At 38.6% G+C, this 26,322-nt stretch overlaps 1 protein-coding gene across 1 annotated transcript in view; it reads right to left on the bottom strand.

Moving 5' to 3' along the window:
* The window catches only part of LOC108977251 (ras-related protein Rap-2a), a 46,092-nt gene extending 20,917 nt beyond the window's left edge, over positions 1 to 25,175 (bottom strand). The window contains exons 1-2 of the mRNA XM_018946856.1: positions 24,972 to 25,175; positions 12,001 to 12,232 (exon numbers count right to left, since the gene is read on the bottom strand). Coding sequence (XP_018802401.1) covers positions 12,001 to 12,232; positions 24,972 to 25,060 — 321 coding nt within the window. The 5' untranslated portion in view covers positions 25,061 to 25,175. The remainder of the gene's footprint in view (positions 1 to 12,000; positions 12,233 to 24,971) is intronic.
* Between the last annotated feature and the right edge of the window lie 1,147 nt (positions 25,176 to 26,322).

Below are 26,322 nucleotides of genomic sequence, written 5' to 3'. Positions count from 1 at the left end.
CATTACTTCCTTTTTGACTGTTTCGCTTATAAGCCGAAGACTGAAATACTTTCAACTTCTATATTTATCTACCAAAGTGGCCCAGCTAGTGCTAGTTGAGCCCGAAATATAATAGAGCTGCACTCCTACCTACCTATATTTAGCTCTTCAATTAACTTTTTGGAATCGAAATCAGCTGCCTAAGCATTTTTAATGAAATCAAGGAATATTTTTCCCAATTGCTTTTGACTAAATATGATTTCTGTCTCGGAATCTAAAAGACCATTTCTTTCTGCACATCCTGTAGAAAGTTCATTAATATTCCGATAGATGAACCGGCCACCAGTTTCAATATGTAAGTCAGGTTTCATTTGTTTGTATTATTTTGGGTTTAGATTGTAATAAAGTGTGTGTCAAGAATCTAAAAAGTCTAACGTCCGAGTCAACATAAATACTCCGATAAAGTTTAGGTCAGTTTGGGGAAATTTTGAAAATAAAGTACCGTGGTGCCGTTATCAGTAGTATGGTAACGGGTCGGTGCTCCTGTCTCGCCAGGCGTTCTATTTATAGATAACTAAGCTTCGCGTTAGCTTAGTTAGCATTGGGCTACAGTCGGTTCATGCGCTATCACAAAATTCTTTGGGCCAGATCGATCGCAAGAGATATAGTCAGCTCTTTCCCTTCAGTAAGACATGACTCTATTTAGTTGTGGAGTTTCTAACAGGACCTAATCCTATCGGCGTATATACTTTCAGGTTGGGAGTCTTGTCGGATACCAGCTGCAAAAGCTGTATGGCAGAAGACGAGGTGAAAACATCTCAATGCTACTTTCTTGATTGTCCCGTGTTTGAGAGGGAATTAAAGAATTAAGCACTTGAGAGTGCATTTTTTAAGACATCTTATCGAATTGGTGGGAATACTATAGAAATTAAACGAATTTGTACTGCGCATTAGGCGCTTTAATAACTTTTAAGATCAAACATAGGCTTTTTTTATTGCTTGAAAAAAATTATCCAAATGCGATGTCTGTATCAGCCTCATCTAACCTATTCTAATCTTGACTTGTTGACTGTAAGTGTCTTCAATCCGATTTTGAAAAAGTTCATACAAAGAAGAAGAAAATGGATTAAAGGAGTCGCAGCTTAAATTTTTCTTCGAACTGTGCTGCGCAAACTGTTTGTTAAAGTTGCGTTGAACAAAGGTTAAAAGAAACAAGTAAGGAAGGGCTAAGTTCGGGTRTCACCGAACATTTTATACTCTCGCATGATAAAGTGATAATCGAGATTTTAGGCGTGGTTGTGAACCGATTTCACCCATATTTGGTACATGTCCTCAGGGTGTTAAGAAAATATTATGTACCGAATTTCATTGAAATTATATGGTTTTTGGTCCATAAGCGGGCGACGCCACGCCCATTTTCAATTAAAAAAAAAAACATGGATGCAGCTTCCTTCTGACATTTCTTCCGTAAAATTTAGTGTTTCTGACGTTTTTTGTTCGTCGGTTAAAGCACTTTTAGTGATTTTCAACATAACCTTTATGGGAGGTGGGCGTGGTAATTATCCGATTTCTTCCGTTTTTTAACTGTATATGGAAATGCCTAAAGGAAACGGCTCTATACAGTTTTGTTGACATAGTTATAGTGGTTTTCGAGATATGTACAAACAAGTAGGAGAGGGCGGGGCCACGCCCACTTTTCCCAAAAAAATTACGTCCAAATATGCCCCTCCCTAATGCGATCATTTGTGCCAAATTTCAATTTAATATCTTTATTTATGGCTTAGTAATGACACTTCATAGGCTTTCCGTTTCCGCCATTTTGTGGGCGTGGCAGTGGGCCGATTTTGCCCATCTTCGAACTTAACCTTCTTATCGAGCCAAGAAATACGTGTACCAAGTTTCACCATGATATCTCAATTTTTACTCAAGTTACAGCTTGAACGGACGGACGGACGGACAGACAGACATTCGGATTTCAACTCTACTCGTCACCCTGATCACTTTGGTATATATAACCCTATATCTGACTCTTTTAGTTTTAGGACTTACAAACAACCGTTATGTGAACAAAACTATAATACTCTCTTTAGCAAATTTGTTGCGAGAGTATAAATATATAGTCTGAGAAAATAACGCCCGATTGACTGTATTAAACATCTTCTTCCAGAGAACCCCACAAGAAGATGTGAGTTCGTAAAGTTAGGTTTAGTTAGTGCTCAGCTAAGACATTTCAAAAACATTTCGAAATCCTATTAAAGACCAGAAGAGAATGCTCTATATGCCCACTTGCCTCTATATACCCACTCGTTTCTCAAACCATAAAATGAGCTCTTAAAATTTGCTATCTATACTCATCGTAGTAAATATAGATCATGCTGCCATTACTGCAAGTTTTCGGAACTGCTAGTCGGCAGGTTACTGTTCCCATTAACATTTTTCATTATGCGACATGCCCCTCGAAACCTCAAGCACTCTTAGTTTACTGCCATCATTGACCTAGCTACTGCTACTAACAACTAACTGGTATTACACCCGACTGTGCCATACATAAAACCATTTGTCTGATTGTTACGCTCATCTGCAACCTTCGGTGTGCGTGCAATGTAACGGTGCATATGAAGAAATCTATGTGTGTGCTGTCACATCCACTCTAATGGCAAACAAATGGTATTCATTAGTCGTTGGAGCGGCGCTACTTCGCGGGGGGTGATGCTTGTTGTTTTGATTCCGTTTATGACACCGTTTACAACCGTTACATACTCATTCATTGCTTCATTGCTGTTGCTGGTGCTGACAGTTGAATGTCGACAGTTGCACATTGTTTTTGTGCTGCTGTCAGCGGTGCTTGTCCCACGGAAAATGGGTCATCAATTTAGCGGCGGCGTGTGGAGCGCGCATTCGGCGCCTGTAACGGTGACTAACGCTGCAACGCTGCAACGGTGCATGTGACTGTGACTCTGACGGCGACTGCGACTGCGACCGTTACAATGGTGTTGAGTGACAGGCGCGCCAGGTTGGTTGCTGCCACAGCAGCTGTCAGTGTAATTGCTATAACAATGACAATGCCCCAACAGCGGTGGCAACAACAAAAACGAAAGCAAGAATAACAACAGCAATAATATTTGAAGAACAGCATCGAAAAAGATTGCGTCCACAAGAGCCAATCGCTGCGAAAAATGAATGAACTTTTCGCTTGCGCTTTTCGTCTGTCACTTGAACTGCGCTCGGGTGTTCGTTTTCAAACGTTTTTATCTGTGTGTGTGTGTGTGTGTGTGCGTATGCGAGTAAATATTTTGAAGTGCTTGTAGTACTTGCCAATGTGTAAGTGTGCAACGAAACCGATGCTCGTAAATTCTTACAATGCGTTTGCTGCATGCCACAGTTTTTGCTTTATTGCCACGTTGCAACGTTGCCAACTCAAATATTTGCGTGAATGGTAAAATAGTTTATACATTCAATACGGATTTTTTTTAGCTTGAATTGTTAACATTTATTCTATGAAGTGGAAAGTGTGTCTCTTCGCCTCTAGGGTGGTGCCAAACGAAGTTATCGGGATAAGCTTGGTAGATTCCTCACAAAAAAAGCTGACAAAATAATATAGGCATGTACCTTAAGTAAATAGTGATAAAACCTATATGATTTCGACTATTTTATATACATATGCCAAAGCAGACTCTACAGAAGTGGATACCCTTGTCTAAAATTAGCTAGAATGACAACAGGAAAATAATAATATTTTTGGAAAATTAATAAAATGTTTATTAGAAACCTCCATTACAAGAATATTCTAAAAAATAACAATATATAAAACAAATTTATCCAGAATCACTCATTATATTAATATTGCCCCAAAACATATTTCCACAAATATTTTCATAGTACGAACACTTAGTTGCTAAATACAAGTAGTATTAAGTATTTAAAAAGCACAAATGAAATTTCAAAAAAAAAAAAAAAAAATTAAAAAAGTTGGTGGAGTCGCTATTATCGCGGTCAATTTGAATAAAAAATTCATTCGGATATTATTGACAAATAAAAAAGTTTTCCATACTAGGACATGAGTCTAATCGATAAATTTGTATGGCAGCTATACGCTATAGTGGTTGGATCTGAAGAATTTATTCGTTTATCAATAGGGAGTTACAAAAGTAGACCAATAGAGACTCTTCTCACATTTCTCTTCAGTAAGGTTTGTCATTCATCATACGATCCGACAACCAGTCGAAGTTATTAAAATTTCCTACCGAAATTCGGAGTCAGTGGCCTCAACTTTAAGAGCGCTACGTCCAATTTATGGTCGTCATAATCGTCCTGTCATAACTAAAATTGAAAGTCTATTGGAAAAATTTGAATCCACTGGCACAGTATAAAATATTCCCGAGCCAGTGAGACGAAGAAGTGCTCGTAGTGTCGGGAATATTGCTGTCGCTAGCGTATCCATTGAGGAAGACCCAGGTCTCACATGTCGTTCTCAAGCATTTTGCATCTTTGTGACGTCGTTGTGGCGAATTTTGCCGAATAGATTTTGGCCTACAACCTTACAAGTTCAAATTGACGCAAGAATTGAAACCGCTTGTCCACCACAATCGTAGTATGTTCGTGAATTGGGCTGAGCAACAACTTGAAAATCATCCGGTCAGCGATGAGGCTCACTTTTGACTGAATGGCATCATCAATAAGCAAACCATTTATCAATGGTCAGTCAGCAATCCACATGTACTCCATGAGTCACAATCGATTTATTGAATATCAGATTTGATGAGTGATGCGTCTTGACGCCGTTAGTCTATTTCCCGTGGGGCTAGGTCAAGTCTATGGTCTATGTGAACAAGCCACCGACGATTGCTAAATTTCTTCCAAATATCAATCACGAAATGAAATTGTAGCAGTATCGGCCGATTTATGCTTGAAAACCGTCGAAAATTGAGCTCAGCGTCTGGACTACTGCAAGAGTGGCAGTGGTGGAAATGCAAAAAGAAATCGAGTTCCATACATAAAACATACCAACAGCAAAACCGAGCTTGTAAAAATAGGCTATCACAGTTTCATGGTGCTCTATGGAATTGGAGTCTTACATTGAGAAATCAATGATTATAGTATGAAAGTTCCATTAGAAATATAGAAAGATTCGTAAAATTACAGAATCATACTTCCTAATAGGTTTGGAAGAGATTTATTATAAATCGGTATTCAACGAGTTCCCTTAATATATGAAATCTGGCGATGCCTTTCCTCATGTTGGGTTTTTATCTTTGAGGCTTGTACTCAACGAACTTTAACTTTTGAGAACACTTCAAGCTTTTCTTATAGGTTTAGCGGCGACACGTCAACCAAAATGTGTTCAGTATATCTACAAAAGATCGAAAACAACCGATTTTAATATAATGTCAATAAGACGATTTTCGATTACAATTTTCTTAATTTTTTTGGTTTAATTGACATCAATCAAAGATCAAAGCAAGACTATCGTCCATCTTACATCTTGAATATAACAAGTATGGTTGTTTGATTGGTACAAGTCAGATTATATTGTAATTCATATTTTTCTAATAATCGATGCTTTTTATATATAATATTCGAAAACAGCGTATACCGAGTTTCAAAGCGATACTTTACTCAGTATCTGTAATAGTTTGTAAAAAGTCAAGTGAGCCAATTCAAATCACAATATTCATCGTTTAAGGCAAATATTAGTTATAGGTTCGAGTATACAATCTAAAATTGAATAACGAAACTAATATAATCCGTATATGGGTTATAGGGATATTTGTGAAGCCATAAAGCACATTGAAGATAGCGAAATCGATTATAAGAAGATATAGCTAACATTGACTGATTTCTACAGTATAAAAGTAGGGAAATTAATAAAAAAAAAAACAGTATGGGCACCGTAGGGATCTGATAGAACTGAGATTTATTCAATACATATTTTTTTCTAAAGTAGACGTGTTTGTGCTACAATCTCTCCAACAAGAGTGCACTAAAATGACTTTAAAAGGATGCTTTGTACTAAATTTGTTTCAAGTGGGTCGAATAGTTTGGGGGCAATAGATTTTTTTCTTTTCCATTCATTCAGTATTATAGTAAATTCTTTGTATAAGCTTTTTTATTTTTGCATCTCCGCAGATACACAAACCGTCGTACGCTTAAATGTGTACGTATAAAAAATATGCAGAAGAGTCAAATGCGTTTTTTTTTTGTGTGTTGCGGTGAAAAAGTGCGCAAATATTACATGCAAATTAATCACTTCGCGCTCGAAAGCAATGATCTGCTTATATTTTAATTAACATATTTTACACGCCGTGGCGCATATTAACTATTTGTATTTAATTTCACTATAAATTCATCATTAGCTCGCACAATTAATTTCGCGTTAAAAATACCAGTTTTTTCGTTGGCGGTGGGCTTTTAATAACTGTTCTTTTTTATAATAATGTAAAGCTAAAAAAAAGCGCATGGTTTTTACAATCGAAATTATGTGTGTGACAAAAAAGTAAAAGATCTTTATTCATATGTTATATAATAATAATAACATTTATTAAATAAACGACTATGAGCATATTTTTTTCATTATTTGGGTAATTTTGCTGGTAGGGAATTAATGGTTTCTTCGAAAAGCTAACGAATTCTTATTTGACTCTAACCTCCTCTCTGCATGTCCTATGAAACAAACTCACTTTACACATTTTGCTCTATGGATCCACCGCTTCGAAACAGCACGTTTCCTGGGCCTCCCGCTAGATGATAGCGATAGACGACATTTAACTTGTGATTTGATTTTGATATTAAAAAATAACGAATTTTATTATAACGATGCCCAAATAGCTGAATATTAGTAACTTGTAGTAAGGTCCAAAATCAAACACACATGGTTCCTATCACCCGAAGTATTTATAGTATCTAAGTACCTCCCTCAATAAACTGCCGGGAAAAATAGATTTTAACGTAATTTTTTTGGGTAAAGCAACCTGTGCAAGATATTTCACGATATTAAGGAGGAAGAATTCAGTAATGAATAAGGGAGAACAAGACTCAAAGCTAAAAGTTACTTATAAAGAGCTTTTAAAAGAACGGCATATGCCTTTCCTCTAAGGAAAGGGTGGTTGATGAGCTCGTCCGCACCGCAGCATCCACCAACATGTTAGCACCTGAAACCTAAAGTAAAAGTTAAAGTATAGACGATATTCCGCTATTATATGATGGTATTAACCAAATCTTACTCAAGAGGCTTAATATTAATATACTTGTTAAACAGGACTGTTTTTGGTCTTGGCTAGAGTTGGACATTTTTTTAGCCGATCTCTCTTAATCAGACAAGATCTTGTAAGGACGGTCAGAACGGTGTCAGAAAATAGTTCGAAATTCTACAACAAGCGCATCAAGTCTAACAACGAATTCATTGTGTAAAGCAGTTGAGTCGAAAGCTGAAAGAAAGTTCGAAAGCCCTTTTATTTCTAGCGGTCTTTAGTTTTCTTGACAGCTGTCACTAATCAATCAGGTGTTTTTACTGTTTTACGGTTAAAGTTCCTATCCGGTCCTTTCTTCTGAGACTATGTTGTATATTATGAGGTCGAATTACCTTGTGTACAAACCATACCAAACAGACCATAAGTATAACTATAATGCGTATGAAGTTTAAAAGCCAATCTCGCAGGAGAATATGTGGTATGAACCTCAGTATTTTGTTACTAATTGTACTTCCCAATTCTCCTATTCAATGTAGAGAACCGGTTATTTCGTCGTTTTCATTAAAGACAGGTCTATATACCCGGAACGGACTCCGTGTTTTATCCAGCCGAGGAGCTAGATCAATTCATTAATTTAAAAATATTACAATACTTAATTCAGAAATGTTTTGTGTCGCTACAACAACAATATATTTGATACAAGACTTTGGATAATTAACGATTTCGGACGAGACTTCGTCTAATGTCCAATGTAGACGATAATTGTTTGATCGACATTTGAAAGACTCTACATGAGAGTTTGACAAATCCGCAGATAACTGTATGATTGAGTATTAATCTTATTGCGTATATCTAAGAAAGGATATATTATATTGCTGAAATAGTATAAATAAATTCTGAAGCGGCTACACATCTAAGGACTGTACGAAACACAATCTACATTTAAACAGAATTCGATGACATTTTTATTCACATAATTAGGTTATGTATGAAAAAGAACCGTGTGAAAAGATCTGTCACATCTTTATGAGATTTTCTATGAGATGGGCGGGTAGATTTTTCTGCTATAAAATCACAAATTACAGAATGACCCGTAGGACATTTCCCGCAGCCGAGATTTTTTCCGCTCTAGTATTTGGGTACATTATAGTCTGTTAAAAGATAAAACGCTTTTTAGACTTTGTCGCGAGCAAGTATTTTTCATTGCTACAAGCTATTTAAAGAGTACCGAGTACGCGTTGATGACGAACCACGTCCATGACATCCACGTCAATAAAATACAGAAATTAGTGCTTGAAAATTGACGATTAACAGACAGAGACCTTCCGGCATCATTGGAATGCCCGAAAGATCAGTGAACCCCATTTTAAAAGATCAATTGAGCCTAAGAACAGTGAGTTCACGATTAATGTCTGTGAAGCAATGCTTTCCGACTACCCCGATGTCATGAAACATATTTTGACTAGCGATGAGCTATGCTTACGACCCGGAAACAGACAGTCAATCGGCCGAATAACGTGGCAAACAAAAGTTAAGGTTATGTTGACAGTTTTCTTCGATTATCGCGGTGTGGTACCCTCCGAACTCCTTCCGATCGTCCAAACTGTCAACAAGGAATACTATTTGAGTGTTTTGCGTTGTTTGCGCGAAACTAGTCGTAAAACGAGGACTGAATTATGGGCCGACAAATTTTAGTTTTCGCATTGATTCTTCTCCTGGCTATTTTGCAAACGACCGCTCCAGAGAAGCCGCTTTGAGTCAATTGAAGACATTAAACGTGAATCGCTAGGCGCAATTGAAGGCTTCCGGAAATTAACTATTTCGAGGACTTGAAAAAACGTTACCATAAGTGAATTGGAGCCAAGGTGGATTACATAGATTATGAAGAAAAATCAGGAATATTAAAATTATGAAAATAGGCTTACTATTGAATATAGTGAAGAATACTACAAATAGTACATACTAAAAAGTGTACTCTTAAATTTCATTAAAATAAATTTGTTGCTGAACCTCCAACTCTCCATTCATTCGTTCTATGCCACTAAATTCAAGTAAAATTTAAATATTTCAAAAATCGCGAATAATATTTCATATGAAATAAAGTTGATGGTGAATTTGTTAAACGATGGTGTAACAGGTATACCCTGAATACTGCCAATTGTATATGTACAATACATTTATGCATGATACAAACACACACACTTACATATGTGTAAAAGGATCCAGGAAAAAGGCGAATTCAATTGAAATTCAAACAGTAATTTCCGTTTCAAAATTGTTTACCCATCAATGTCAAAACATGTGAACATATACACACGTAAGTGTGTTGCGATGTGTGTATGAGCACGTGTTCGTGTTACCGCAGCGTGTTGCAAATATGTTGTTAAAGAATAGTTAGTAGCGCCTCCTTCACAAGTAAATAGAAAATATCAATCAGTTGAGTGATGGATGGCGGCAGACTGAAAAACAGATAGCGCGCATGGCACACACATACAACCACAAACACGCACACATCTACCAACCTACACGCGAAAGCGCAATATCTAACCGCAAATGATGGAAATTAAAATTTAATAAAAAATGACCGAGCAGCGGTTATAAAATACAAAACTCCTAGCCACACATACACAAATACACTCGCATATGTGTATGAAAGTAAACCGTTACCGCTGTGTGCATGTGGCTCAGCTGTAGTACTGATAGCAACAACAATAATAGTAATTACCACATAAAAAATTGGTTGCGCTTTATGAGCCTTGCGGTTGCCATTGAACAATGTAATCTTCGACGCACACGCACTTCCCCCAAGTGACCGCAGCCAACCGCAATAAATGCAGGACAAAATCTCCGGCACACATCGGCCAACCACATACATATACACGGAAGCACACACATTGAGGAGCAGTAAAGCAAAGCTTAAGGGACTGACAGACCGTAGATTACTCCTCTTATAGTACAAGTTTGATTCTAGAGAATTTTATACAAGATTCGGCAAAAATGTATTGACTTCTGGAATGAGGTGAAGATTAGAATAGATTAGATTGAAAAAAGAAATATACACCGGACCTATGGCTATTGTGCCCTTCCCTAAGCGGCCTAGTGAGTCAATGTGGTCCTTATTCGCAAACATGGATCCGAAGGCCTTAATACTTCTTCTGCGGACTGATGTGCAGTCTATGAGCAGGTGTTCTGCGGTTTTCGGCTCCATGTCGTAGACCCATGTTGTGTAGGTGCGTTCAGAGTTTGTAGTTGCCGGCGTAAAAAGCGACAAGTATCCGATATTTACTTACTTCTCGGCAGATTGATTACTACTTTAAACCTGATGAGGTTGTAACCACCCATAGCAACCTGACATAGTGCATGCCTTGCAGAACGGATGAGTTTGGCAGACCGTTTATTCCCGGCTATTGCGTGTGAACAGGCACCCAAGCAAGGTGAACTTGGTTACGATCAGGTAAGCTATTCAGCTTTACTTAATACTCCTCCACCAGAAGTGAAATTATTACATTCCGCCTTATTGCTGAGGGTGTCTATAAAATCCTTAGTAAAGACTACTGTTTTGGTAATTGTGTCCCTTATCAGAAGAGCCAGTGATACTTTATCACTTAGCACTTTCATCTGCTTGGATGAGATTACCTTCCCTCTGAAAAAGCCTTCAGTTGTCATTTGAAGCATTGTGTAATTAGCAGCTTGATTGATTACTATGTGTAGTGGTGTGAGATCTAGCATTACTTCCAGTGCTGCTGCTGGACTGTCTGCGTTGCTTTTGAGGCACATACCCATTAATAGTAAACTGTTCTACGATTATGGGGTATATCCTCTTGATAACCCTTGGGATCATGGTGATAACCCTTGGGTTGCAGTCTCAGGATTCCTCGGAAAATAGATTACATACCATGAGTGCCTTTGTAGCCGTGACTATGGTCAGGTTTACATCCTGCTTCTACCGAAGAGTAGAATGAGACGCAGGTATTTGCCAATAGTAGTCATTTCCCGCTCTCTGCCGACAATGGAATGAGATGTAAGCCACTGAGGCACTGAGCTTCGGATGGGTAAAAGTTTGGAGAAAGGATAGTGAAGATCCATCAGTACCAACTTCAGGCTTTTTGACTTTTGTAAAATTTTTCAAGCCGAGGTTGGGTCAGTTGATTTACTATTCCGGCGCTTTCTTAAGAAAAGTGATCCAGATAGAGGATCGAAAATATAAGCCTTGAGCTCACTAACAATGGCATCGGGTTACTTATGGATAAAACTAGTTTGGCCCCAGGCTAGAGATGATGAGCACTATGCAACTATCGGTCCTTCTGTTGACAAGATGCCTTCACAAAATTTTGCAAGAATTATTTTTCAAGGCAACCTTTAAATCTCAGAACAAATTGTTCAGATAGGTCCAAACAAAACAAACTGACCAATGAAAGTCAAGATAAAGGTCTTTGCAAAGCCTTTTATGCTTCAAAAAAAGTACATTTGATTTTTTTCGGTGCAGCCGAAGTTATTTCTTTCATATTTCTGGTCACACTGAGATAACTATCGTGGGAACAATAGTTCGTATTTGTCAAATAGTGAATCCATATAACAGTTTTCCAAAGAGGATATCATAAAAACGGAACAAAAGCTTTGTGAATCATCACTATGAATTTAAAGCGACACGAGAGTCCAAAATCACGGCTCTATTCAATCCATACGCCTATAGGTAGCATAATAAGCAAAAGTACGCAATCGTGGGCGCTGACTGTATCACCAGCCATGTTCAGTGAACTTACCCACAGACACATCCACATATACGGCTGTAAAATGGTATTGAAATAGAAGTCATTCATGTTCGCACACTCACCTCATAGGAGCCGGCCGTATCTAGAATGTCCAGCGTCAGGCTAACGCCGGCAATTGAAAAGTTGCCTTGATGCATTTCCTCGATGGTCCTTTTGTATTTCGTGGTGAATGTGTTGTACAGAAATTGTGTGATTATGGAAGTTTTGCCTACTTTGGCCGCACCCATAACAACGATTTTGTGACGTGCGTTAGCTGGTCCAATGGCGTCATCCACGGCATTGTTGCGCCCAACTCTGAAACGATGAAGCCAAAATGAGAAAAAAAACAACACATTTGAGAGCAAATATACGCAAATGCATAAATAAAGCATATTGAAATGGCCGTTATGAATGATATTAAAAGCAACAGCACAACAACAACAAATCTCCGAAGTATGAGCAGCAACATGTATCTTCTGCCAGCGGAAGTTAGTATAACATAACACAGTTAAATAATGGATCAGCAGCAACCAGCAACCAGCGCCGACACAGGCACAACTCCGAGCGCGCGTAATTGTATATGATAACGGTAAATCGTTGGGTTGGCGACGTGCGTGTGCGTGCTATCAAATGGCAGAGGCCCGGATAAGCCACCCATTACTTTTAAACGATTTTCTAGATTTCCATGTGTGTATGTGTATGTGTAGGGAGGCTTAAGCGCGCACTGGTAAGGAGGAAGGCGCGCGGTGTGGCTGCGTATTAGGCGTGTGGTTTTAAATTTTCTAATTAAATTGTGGCAAGATGATTTATGATGGTGCCAAAGTTTCGCGGACCTGTCAGCGGTGTCAACGATGGATGGCGGATATGCGGCTAGCGGTAAATAATTGCTTGGACAAATCGTTTTTGTAGCGTTGAAGGTGAGCTAGTCAATTCAATTAAAAATGTATTGTGCACGAATTGCTTTTAAGCACATCTTTGGGGAAATTAACAGCAAAATGCAAGCACTCTTTCTTTAATGCATATTTGAGTGTGCGGGGTGCGCTGGAAAGCTGGTGAGGGTTTGTGGAAAAGTTACATTTTCGTCCAATAGTAGTTATTCCTACTAAATATTGACTATTTTAACTTCGGTGGCGCCATCACAAATAAGCGATTTTCCTTACAAAAACTTTGATCGGTTTGTGATCTGATCTAAACTATTTCTTCGGAGACTGAACAATTGATTAAGGCAATAATAACGGGGTTTTCAATAAGAGCGCTACAAAAGGTTTCGTTTTAAACTCAAACAAAAACCGCTTGAGATATCAATGAAATTCTTTATTGTTGTGAGAGTATGTGTGATACTCTTATATATGGAACTCGGTTTCTTTTGCATGGCCAGCATGTTCACGCTTGCGGAACTTTAGATGCTGCATCCAATTTTCGACGATTTTTAAGCATAAATCGGTCGATACTTTCGCAATTTCAAGTTCGATATTCGTACGAAGTGCAGCAATCGTCGCTGACTTATTGGCATAGACCATAGACTTGATGTAACTCCGGCGGGAAATATTATATCGCCTTCAAATCGCACGACCGAGACGGCCATTTGACTGGGCCTTTTCGTGCGATAACACGTTCACCAAACATGGTTTTCAATAAATCGATTGTGACATTCGCTGTGTGGCATGTGGCGGCGTTCTGTTAGAACCACATATTGTCCAAGTCCATACCATTCAATTAGGCCAAAAATAATTGCTTTTTGAGCAGTAGGGATTCCCATTCACAGTAACGTGCCGACGTCTTGAACATCATGAAAAAAGTACAGCCCAACGGCACCAAACCGAATTTTTTTTGGATTGCAATGATGACTCATGGAGCCAGTAGTTCAGCCAGAAATGAGCCTGTTCGCTGAAGATAATTTTTCGGTGAAAATCTGGATTATTTTCAAGTTGTTGCTCAGCCTAATTCACGAACATATGACGGTTCGATGCTTAAGTGGTTTCAGTTCTTGCGTCAATTCGATATTGTAAGTATTTAGACCAAGATCTTTTCGCAAAATTCGCCACAGCGACATCACAGAAATGTGCAGCGCTTGAGAATAACGTGTTAGAAACTGGTTTGGGGTTACCCGTTAGTAAGCAAAAGTATGTCAAAATTTATAAAATAGGTTGGGCATGGAAAGGCCGCTTAATTCTGTAAGGTATTGAGGATGGAGAGGTTTTTGCAGCAATTATTTTATACACACTTTTGCATATTTTCTATTGTGCAGCCGTTATGATCTCGATGGAAGTTTGAGCGATTTAAGTTTGATCTGGTGCAGGATTGTCAGATCGAGTTCGTGACTTTGGTAGTACATGGGCTTATCGTAAGACTCCTGTTACAAAATTCATACAGACTGCGGTTCAGCCGGGGTTCAGAACTTCCACTTAAGCGCACTTCTTTGTTGGATGAATTGATAATTGCCCAGTTCATTACCCTGCCGTCCTTACTTATCAGTTTGGTTATACTTTTCTTAATACTCAAAGATCATTTTAGATTTTTTATAACTATTTTATAAGAGTTATTTCCTTGCGAAGATGTCGGTTGGTTCATTAAAACTGCTTGTCGAAAGTTATTAGTGCCATAGAGGCCCTATTTCTTGTAGTTTGGTACATTGGAAGCATCCAGTCTGAATCGGCTGGAGTTTGGACAGTCACGGAGGCAATGTTTGAAGATTTTATCAGAGTTCAGCATATGCTTTTTATTCTTCGAATTCCATTTTACCAGGAGTCTGAAGAGGAGATTCTGCTTTGAGGTGACCCTTACCACTATGCCAAAATCATTTTATGGTATGTCTTCTATAGAGTGTGTTCCCAGATGAAACTTTATGCGAACAAACCATTGCAAGTCTTAGATAATTTGCGAGGTCCGCGTTTCCAGCGACAGAGTGTATCCATTCGTCACTTATTTCGTTTTCTTCAATACCTATACGAATAGGAATCGAAGTATGGGTTTTCGATCAAGAATGGTAGCTAAGAAACCTGCTATAGAAAGATGGAAACTGATCGTAGCGAGTTTGCACGTGCCCAGGCTTCAAACGAGTGGTAATTGTCGAGACTGTGGGTTGTTTGGAAGCACAAAACCTAAACTGTGATAGGCTATTTATCGCTGCCTTTGAGAATATTTTAAGAGCGGCGTTAACACTGTTAAGTATATATTAGGACTGATCTAATTAGAGACTCTAAGAATGAAGATGTCGTGAGTTTAAAAGTGGCTTACTGAGAGGAGACGTTAATACCGAGGTATTGCCTTCGTGAAATAGTGAGTTCTGAGTTTGAACTGAGTTTGCTTCAACCCAAATGTAAATGGTTTCCAGTTAATCTAACTTGATTCAATAGAGAGCAACTTCATTAGCAAACTTTCTCAAGCAATCAATACTGGAAATCCATCGAGAAATGGAAAAATGTCTTTCGGAAAGTTAAGACCACACACAATCTATATGCCATCATAACAATCCGAGCAGAGGAACAAAGAGACATTAATTTCACGGCGAAAATGTCACTTGCAGCTTCGTCAGCTTTCCGCCAGTCGGATGAATGCTATCTCACTGAAATAGTAAAAGTTTTTAACTGCCTGTCACATATGTGCAACGGTTGCATAATTACACACACACATACACATAAAGAAACACAAATACAGGAAAATAAGTTAGCTGAGTGTCGCTGGCACACCTCGACTTGACGTGCAAACTTTATTAACACAACAAACTCAGACAAAACTCAGCAGAAAGCGTTGCGCAGACGCTACGTGTAACGCAACTGCTGAATGACTTGACAAACCCGGCAAGCAGTTGCAACTAGTAGTCAAAATGGCCTTGGAGGTGACATGAAAGCAAGGAGAGTGTGAATGTGTGTATGTGTGATAGTTGAGGTTTTGACGCTACCCTGTAGGAACTGTTCGCCGGTTATGGTTCAGCTGAAATCACGCGAGTTATTGCTTCACGGTAAATTAGTATAATTTTAGACTAAAACTTCTACATCGATTAGTTCCTTATGGATACATTTTAGTGTTTAGTTGAGTGGCAACCCTTTTCCTTAAAGATATTTGTATATAGCTTTAGTTGGCAACTCAGAAAATTTTGTTTCATTTTTTGTTTTTTTTTATTTTTGCACTAGAGTTTCTAAGTTCTGCTTAGTGTACAATTTTTTCTTCAAATATATATATTTTTTCAATTCTAATACAATTATAGTTGGCAACTCTGTTTGAAAATATATTTGAAATATCAATTATTTACAAGTTATTTATAACTTGCAACTTGGTTTAACTTAATTTAACTTTAAATTTGTTATATAAATTTTATTGAAATTATATGTGGCAACTCTGTCAGGAAAATTTTTTGAATACAAAAATTGTGGTCATCAATTAGCAAAAAGACATGGTTTGCTGGTTAACTGTTTGAAAACAGAGGTGTTTGGCCCACTCATCATTACGACCATTGTATTCCCGTGTGGTAACAAAATTAATTTAGTGGATTATGTACAATACCCTATTTTTTTTTAAATGTCTTTTGAGTTGGAGCATTGGGAGCCGTCTAGTCCAGCTGAATGCTGGGCTTTCTCATAGATAATGTTCCAACGTTCCCTCATCTCATTTTCTGAAGTTAGGACCTTACCACCAGGCACTTACTCTCCCTTTGATGACTCCTACAATGTTAATAAGCTTGCTTTTGCTTAGAAGTAGAAGGTTTTGGTCTGTCCGCCCCGAAGTAACTTTGTTGTATGCCCTGTGCTAATTGTGATCCAAAACCTAAAGAGATCCACTAGGGTCTTTTGCTTCAAACAATCATTGATAGTGTTGAACGGCCTGGGTAATTGTTTCTTCAGCTGCCCCCAAGTGGATCAGTAACGTTTGTCTCTTCACTTCTTCCTATTCCTACATATATAACCGGATACCCAGATGATGTTACCCAAGTTGCTTACTGAGAGTCTAGTCTAGTTACTGCTGGCTTGAATAACCTAACGCAGTTAAACTTGGTACTGGCGCTACGAATAGCCTTAGTCGTTGCTTGGCTATCGACTAGAAGGTTTATGGATATTAGAATAAAGCAAAAGTCCACTTGACATCTTCTGATATGCCCACAATTTCGGCCTGAAAGATGGAATTGTAATTATTTAATTTATAGATGCCTTCTGTGTATAGATTATTGCAGAAGAAATCAGCTTCTGTTCCTATTCCTATCTTTGATCCGTCGGTGAATATCTAGATTTCGCCGTTCGATCTCTCGATCGCAGAACCACTGGTCTATTCTTCTCTATTGGAGTATGAAATATTGTGCTTACTTCTTCAATGGTCACCCTTTCTCGGTCGCCTTTCCCACTTAGTCCGAGTTTATTAACAAGACCGAGTACGATACCATGCTGGTGATGATGCTGAGTCTGATTCCAATGGTCAAAAAACATGAGCCGGCCATAAGTATTGCCTGCTGCAGGAGTTCCAGATTCGAGTGGTTTTGTGTTTTCTCTCTTAGCTTAGTTTATTATTTAAGATAATTGACGAATTTCGAGAGTACGCAAAAGATATGTACATCATCTAAGCTCGCGCCTGTTCAGACAGAGCTACATCTTCTAAGTATCTCATTACTGTTTCATCTGTACTTATTTTCCCAAAATTTCGGCTAGTTGCCAACACTGTTTTATGAGTTCGAATTTTACGTGTTCAAGATATAGAAAAGCGTGGGGAGTGGTACAATAAGCACCTCTTAGAGTAACTCTCTGTAAATTCTTCAGATGCTTGAGTGAAACATATACAAACGCCTAACGATAATTGTTCTCGAGACACTGCAGCTGAACCACTCCAGTTGTAGTGCGATTTCCTGCAGGATTTGTGCAGTGCCAACTTGAAACATAAACAACAAAGTTATATATATATTTGTTGTTGCTGCTGTTTTGAAGGTGCGTTGCGGTGAAATTGGCGTGGTACACACTTTTTGCTGAAGAGGTTTGGGCAACCGATTTGTGTATTGTGGTAGATATTCTCTTCGTTTGCTTTGTCTTTTGCTCAAACGCAATGACAGAAAATGTAACTTTAATTAAAACTTTAATATGCACTGCATGCACAACAACAACAACTACAGCAAGAACAATGCAATGACAATATGTACGAAGTATGCCTATTTGTATCTGTAGAGGATATTCTTCTACTTCTTCATTTGATCATAAAAGCAAAATAGTTTTCTTCGTCCAACTTTAATTGCTTAGTGGGTAAGATGAAGCTGTTTTGTTGTTAAAATGAAGCGCTCTTCAAAGCAAACATTGCTTATGGTTTCCTTCAGCACACAATTGTCGTTTGGCTATTAAAATGCGGCTTTGATAAATAATAAATAAAATACGAATGGACTAAAAGCATTTTTAAGAGATAAGATTGTTACATTTGATACAGAAGTTCAGTGGTTGGGTTATAGAGAATTGAATTTTATATTTACACCCTGAAGAGGGTCATTTCTCTCATCTCATTTCTCTCATTTCTCTTCAAGAAGCTGCTCATTTGTCGGAACTGCCGATATCGGACCACTCGGAATCAAGTCCTTGTATGGAAAACTTTTACATTTGACAATGTATCGTCCCGAAATTTGATATAGATTATTATCTAAGGCCACAATGTAATCTCCGAAGAAATTGTTGAAATCGACTAACTGTAGCATATAGCCATATAGCTACCATACAAACCGAACGATCGGAATCAATTGCTTATATGGAATACTTTTACATTTTAAGTGGTATCTGAACGAAATTTGACATGGATTACTGCTAAGGGTGATAATATAATCTGTAATCTGTGCAGATCGGATTACTATAGCGTATAGCTTCCATACAAACTGAACACATAGTCACTAAAAAAAGTGCACTTGTGAAGGATATCTAATATATTCTGTGCAGCCGAAGTTAACGTTGTTTTTTTTTGTTTTTAACTCAAAGGTTTGCTTGCATAAAAAGGTGATAATGAGAAACAGCGAGGAATGGAATTCTAAGACCAGCAAATTTCAATGCACTTAGTTGAGAATTGGGGAGAACTGATTCACCTGCTTTGCTGTGTGAAGACTATTCGCCCTCTTCAATCACTCTCAAATCAATTTCAAAGGCTCACTAGTTTTATGCGCATGTTGCTCACGACGGAAATACACTCAGGGTATTGATATAGAGTTATGTGACATCGGCTACCTTGTAAAATATATCACCTTCGTCTAATGAATTATGATTTTGGGACCAACCACATAAATAACAGTTCAAATGAAAAGACTCCTGCAGTCTGATAGCACTCATCAGCAACTTGGTATAAGGGAACTGTGGGACAGTATTTCAAGTTACTTATGTATAGCTGTAAACGAAACCATTGATTTTCGGAAAGGGCAAAAGAACAGCTGGTATTATGAGAAGTGTCTTGATGCAGTGGAGAGAATATAGACTGCCTACTTCGAAACGTTACAGTCGACTGCAACACGTGTCGAACGGGACAGATACAGAGATTTGAAGAGGGAAGTGGGACACATTTGCAGACAAAAGAGGAGAGTGGTCGAAATGCGTGAGTACAAAGAAGGTTTCAAAACCGGAGCAAACTATTGTGGAACCCCCAGAGTTGCTCTAGTGACTGATGCCCGGATCATACTGAAATTAATGAGGAAACACTTCTCCAACCTGTTAGATGACAGTGAAAGCTTAACACTAGAAGATGATGAACCCGATTCCCCAAACGATGACTATGAAGCGAACGTTCCATTGCCCGACGATGAAGAAGTTAGAATAGCTATTACCGGCCTGGCACCATAGAACTGATAAGTAGCATGCATCAACTTCAGTGACTTTGAGCAATACTAAAAGCTCCGTCAGGATCGGGAAGGACCTCATCGAGCCAAACAATATCAAACCAGGTTTCAGACAAGGCTTCTCCCCTTAGTGCGACTTCTTCCATCTATTCCTGGAGAAAATAATTTGAGCTGCAGGATGGAATATAGAAGGTACAATATTTTATAAGAGTCCACATCTGCTGGCGTACGCCGATGACATTGATATCGTTGGCCTTCACAACCGCTCTATTAGTTCTGCTTTCTCCAGAACGTCACTGTTGACAGTCATAACTTCGGAGTCGTTGATAATTTCGTCTATCTTGAAACCAGTATTAACATCAACAACATCGTCAGCCTCGAAATCCAACGTAGAATAACTTCTGCCAACAGATGTTACTTTGAACTGAGTAGGCAGTTGAGAAATGAAGTCCTGTTCTAACGAACAAATTGCAAACTCTACAAGGTTCTCATATTTTCCGTCCTATTGTCTGATGCAGAGGCATGGACGATAACAACATCTGATGAGTCGGCGTTACGAGTTTTTGAGAGAAAGGGCGAAACAAAGGAAGGGGAAGACCGCCACTGCGTTGGAAAGACTTGGTGGAGAAGGACCTGGCAACACTTGGAATTGTGTCCATATTGTTTACGCCAATAAAAAAGGATAAGAAGAAGAAGAATTATAGTCGGCTAAACGTAGATATGCTAAAAAGAGCTCTAAACTCTCGTCTGCGATATGTGGCTCCACCGAGATTTATTAGAACTGTTTTGATTGCTAAAGAAAGGAAATTTCGGTGTCTTAAAATTACATGTTAAATAACAAAGTTAATTACTCTTTTGTTCGGTAAGAAGTTTATGTTTAACAACTACTTTTAAGTATACGAAAAGAAAACTTTCGTTTTCAATCAATTCTTCGCCCAGAAACACCAATTTTAATAGATCACTTTTTGCTCCTAAGCTCCGGTTGATTCACTGAGTTGGAAAATCCGTGTACAGTTACGCTTCGATTGACTTAATTTCAAGAGTAATTTTGGTTTTTAGGCAAATAAGCAACGGTAAATAGAGTGTGTGTATTTGTAAATAAACAGATACATTTATATCTCAAAATATCTCAATTTAAGCACAACAAGTACACATTTAATAAAAAAGAAGCTCTGCGTCATAGGCTCCAAGCTAAATTTTGTTCCACCCGTCTCTCTTTCTCTCTCTCTCTCTCTCCTCACATTTGCAATTTTCAAATAAGCAAATTGAGAATGACAATGAATAAATGCCTCGGTCCATACAGAATACAGCAGAATGAATGAATTTCTGCAAATCTGAACAAATATGAGAAAAAAATAATAATTTGTTTCTTTATAAACACGAAATATGCCTGACTGTGGGCGCTGTCTGCGGGGAGCACACAAGCACACTAATGATGCCTGCGACAAAGCAGCGACGACAAAGACAACAATGAAGGTAATCATAACAATGTGACAGATGCTTGCTGGCAATAACGAAATGCACTAAAAGCACCCAGTAGATTGAACACGAAATTCGAAAAAAGAAGTCACAAATGAAAGACAGCAAAAAGAAGCTAAAAAGCAAAGATAAATGATGACAATACAAGTAAAAAATTAAACAAACAAATCAGCCAAGCAAGTAAACCTCTGGAATACCAACAAATAAGAATCACAAATTTTAGCGAAAATGCAAAGCATGTTGCTGGGGTGAAGATAGGCTGCGCTTTAGCAGGTACCGTTAAGCACTTGAAGCAGAACGCTTTTGTGATAAATACAGTTGCGAGCAAAAACTTATTACCTATAGTGAAACAGTGTTTCTAAACAAAAGAGATGTGATTCTAATGGCTTAAGAGAGCATGAAAAGATCTTCACCTTGACTTTGATCGCTTATTTAGTTTGTATGGAGCTCTTGGAGAGAAAAGGTGATGCGCAAGATTTCAGATCGATATCCCAAAACTGAGAGACTGGTTCGTGTATATACAGACAGAAGAGTAGAGCAAATATTGAAGAAAGGGTAAAGAAGGTGGATAGAGAAGGCAACAGCCTTACACTGCTATAGAGAAGCTATAGGGAAGAGTTGGAAACTTTCATTAAAGGTGGTGTTTTGACTTTAAAAAATCGTAGTGACGCCAATAATGTTCTATAGTGTAATCGTCTGGTGGAGAGCGCTCGGAAAGGTTGGACTCGCTAAGAAGCTTGAACGTGTCCAAAGAGCAGATCTCATCGGTGCACTGTGAACTATGTAAACTAACAATAGCACTAAATGCCAATAAATAGCACCTGTGGATATTGTCGGCAGGTATATTGATGCGAAGGTAGCTCAAAGAAACTTGATATATGAAAGGGTTCAAACAGCGCTCTCTTCTTCTTCAATTGTATCATTGGAGACTTATGATTGTTGTTTCTCCACTCACATATTGACGAGAAATATGTGGATGGTGAAAAGTCATTGAAGGAGGAGCACAACGAGTATTTTCACGGATGGTTTGCTAGGAAATTGGGTTCAAGGGGTAGTCTTCTGAAAGGAGCTCTTCGTCAAGCTTAACTTTAGGTCACTGTTAAAGTCCCTTTGTCATCGTGCATTCTAATACTGCACCTGTGAACCACGCGTAGACTTTACTCGACGACTAGCTTCTATGCTACTGCGAACTCTTTCGGCCTGGAGTAGAACGCAGGATATTTGCTGAATTACCACTACTGAAACCAGTGAGTTTCACTTTGCTGCAATCGCAGGAGTCCTTATTGAACGCTGTTTATTGGTCTAAGTTGTTTGGAAGAAAGTGAGGAGGAAGTATTCACGTACTCTCTCCACCGTTGTCCAATCTTTACAAGACTGAGTTTGAAACATCTCGGCAGTTATATCATAGACAAACCAGGAGACAAAGCACTTTGTCGACTTATGAGACTCTTAATGCTGAACTTTATAGTTTACCCTAACGGCCCGGAAACTAGCTGACTAAGTGAGAGTGCTGCTAGGAACGAGTTTTGAACCTAACCTAATCATAAATCGTTTTTCACTTTTTCATAAGGATTTTGTTTATAAACAAGCCTGTGACAAAACTGCAGAAGCAGTTCAAATTGCGTAAGACCATATATTCGAGAATTTATCTCAGCAAAGTTAATGCAAAATGCTGGGCCTTGAAGGAAATTTTGTATCAAAAATCTCTGCTAACTTTCTTGTGGTATGGAAGGATGAGTTCTTTTTATTTGTGTATCAAAAAACAAATTTGAGTTTGTTGGTGATACCTAACACTTTGGAGTTGAATGCGAGATACAAATTTTTTTATCTATTAATAATAAGAAACAAGAAAAAACGTTAACTTCAGTTGCACCGAAGCTAAATACCCTTCACAGGTGCATTTCTGTTAGTAACTATGTGTTCAGTTTGTATGGAAGCTTTATGCTATAGTAATCCGTTCTTTTTTGAAATTATATTCTTAACTTAAGTAGAAATCCATGCCAAATTTCGTGACGATACGACGTCAAATGCGAAACTTTTCCATACAAGCCCTTGATTCCCATCGTTCGGCTTGTATGGCAACTATATGCTATAGTAAGCCGATCTGAACAATTTCTTCTGATATTATATTATTTCTATAAACAATAACTCATACCCGATTTCGTGAAGATATATCGTCAAATGAGGAAGTTTCCCATGCAAGCATTTGATTTTGATCGTTCAGTTTGTATGGCAGCTGTATACTGTAGTAATCCGATCTAAACAATTTCTTCGGAGATTACATTATTGTCTTAGAAAATAATCGATGCAAATTTCGAGGATATATCTTGTCAAATTCGAAAGTTTTCCATACAAGAACTTGATTCCGATCGTTCAGTTTGTATGACAGCTATATGATATAGTGCTCCGATATCGGAGCTCCTTGAAGAGAAAATGACGTTCGTAAAATTTCAAAACGATATCTTAAAAACTGAGGGACTAGTTCGTATATATACTGACGGACACTCAGACGGACATGGCTAAATCGACTCAGCTCGACATACTGATCATATATATATATAATTTATAGGGTATCCGATTCTTCCTTCTGGGTGTCACAAACTTCGTGACAAACTTAATATACCCTGTTCAGGGTATAAAAATAGATAACCGCTAGGCGGAGAACCATTCCATTACAGTTAAGAGCTCATACTTGTAGAGCCTTTCTTAGAGGTGCCTATGAGCAAAATTTTTCAGAGTACGACGCGGTTAAGAAATGAAAACACAAACGGGTGATCCAAGTACAAGTGAGACTGTACACGAAGACCGTGAGAGTCGATTCGGCGCCGTTCGTAACAACTCGGATTGACATAAGGAACGACTTTGCACATTTTACGTCGAGATCTTAAATTGAAAACATAAAAAATAATAAAAGGAACTGAATACGCTTCACCTTCCCAAGCTACATTGCTTCGCTGTATGGACTCTTGAAAAGTTCCAAGAAGAGCCGATTTTTTGGAGCGTTATTTTGTTCAGCGATGAGGCCCATTTCTGGCTAAATCGGTGTGTAGATAAGCTAAATTGCCGCATTTGGGACGAAGAGCTGCCATTTCGTCCAGAAAAATAATGGTTTGGTGTGGTTTGTGGGCCGGTTGAACCATCGGTGCATATTTCTTCAAAAATGATGCCGTACCCGTCAATCCTTGCGCCTTGAAAGCCGACTATTTGATGTTGAAATTAATGCCCGTGATCTCGGCGATATTTGGATTCAACAAAACGGCGTCGTTTATTACAAATCGCATCAATCAATGAATTTTTTGAGAGAAGACTTCGGTGAGCAGATAATCACACCGTTAGAAATATGTAAAGTCTAAAGTCTATGTGGACAATCCCGCTTTGATTCAGGCCTTGAAAGCAAAACATCACGCGTGTCATTCGCCAGTCACCAGTCGAAATGCTCGAACGGTCATGGAAAATTGGACTCAACGGACGGACCATCTGAGACGTAGCTGCGACCAACATTGGAAAGAGATAATCTTCAAAAACTAAATACCACAGGATGTTCTTTCGAATGTTAATTCATATTTATCATTGAATTTGAAGTTTCTGAGTTTTGTCTTTAAAAAAGTAGGCAACATCGAAATGGATCACTCTTTATATGCACATTGTAATCTCTTGAATTTTTTCCTGACCTTGCAAGCTTTTGAAGATACTCATACTCATTTCTCTTGCACGCAGAAAGCTTAGGGCTAACTTAGACAAAATAGAGAGCTTAGCAAACCAAAAATGTTTTGGAAAAACACAACTGCAAAGACTTACTTGTCGCGTTTCGGTTTATCCTCCGAGCTGTCATCCTTCATGAAGGACGGCTGCAAGCTGAAACGTCTGCGTAGGTGGCGGCCGCGCATTTTGGCGTCGTAAGCGGCAATTGCTGTGCGAGTAAAGCTGGCGCGCGTGAAGACGTGTGCAAATTCCAAAAGCCAAAGGGTGTTTACAGCGCACACGCAGCGGCGCTCAAGTATATTGTTGTACTACAGGTGAGTGTTTCGCAAGTGTTGTGACAACTGCAACTCAAATTGCGACAAAATTGCTGCAATACCAGAATGATGAGTCTCGCGAGTCTTAGCAAATATTATTCACACGCTTCTGATAAGCAAAGCTGTACTTTGGCGCTTTTCTTACTTTGCTTGTGACGAAGCAGCAACTCGTTTGCGCGCTTTTTGACTTCGGGTGATTTTCGTTTGAGCTCAGCGCTCAGCGCTTCACGTTATTTGTTTTTTTGTTGTTGTTATCTTTTTGTTTTTTTGTTGTTGATTTCTGTGGCTGCAACAAATGTAGTTAATGTGCTGTCGCGCTTGTTGTTGTTGTGTTGTCGCGCTCGTATTTCACGGCGCCTTGCTATAAATCAAGCAGGCAGCGCTTTTTAGTTGTTGTTTTAGTAATCAAGCCTGCTCTGGCTCAATTGTCGCGCTGTCACTGTGGCTTTCTGCTGTTTCTTTAGCACGCTTTAAGGCGCTTTTTGCAACATCTTGTGTGTATTAAATATCCGCTGGATAAGTTACAACGATGACAGCGTGCGCTGCTGATTCGCCTTAAGAGCTGCTCTGCTGCCTGGGGGTATAGCGCTTCAGCGCGCACACATCCCTACAAAAATATACACACACACTCGTATATATTGCCGGTGAAAGCTGTGAGGCGTGCATACAATGTTTTATAACACTAATATTTGTATTCAACGGCGCTTTGTTTGCGTACGTGCGTGTGTGTGAGTGAGTTTAAAGCTCGTCACGCTGACTTCTTTGTATTTCCTCCTATTTGCTTTAGTTTCGTCTTTTTTGTCCTCTAAAGTGGTGAATTTTAGCGTGTTCTGGAGTGTTTGCTGCCCTCTCTCGCCTTCTCTCTTCTATCTCTCCTATTCCTCCTTTTCTATTTTATAATACTCCCTTCAGACAACAGGCAAGAAAATGCCAAGCACGTCTTGTTGTTGCTGTTTTTGTGTGTTGGCTGCTGTCACTTGTCGGTCGTTCACAAATGTTTACTGCCGAAATGTTGTCTTCACCACCAGCAGCAGTTGCCAAATGTGTTTACTTGTTGTATTTTTTAATCCACGCTAACGTTTTGCTGTGTTTTGCCGCAGTCAAATAAGCAAATGGTTTTATGCGCTTTGCTG

Source organism: Bactrocera latifrons, unplaced genomic scaffold, assembly GCF_001853355.1.
Source record: "Bactrocera latifrons isolate USDA-ARS-PBARC rearing strain unplaced genomic scaffold, ASM185335v1 scaffold_86, whole genome shotgun sequence".
Taxonomy (NCBI): domain Eukaryota; kingdom Metazoa; phylum Arthropoda; class Insecta; order Diptera; family Tephritidae; genus Bactrocera; species Bactrocera latifrons.
This window is presented reverse-complemented; position numbering and strand designations above follow the sequence as displayed.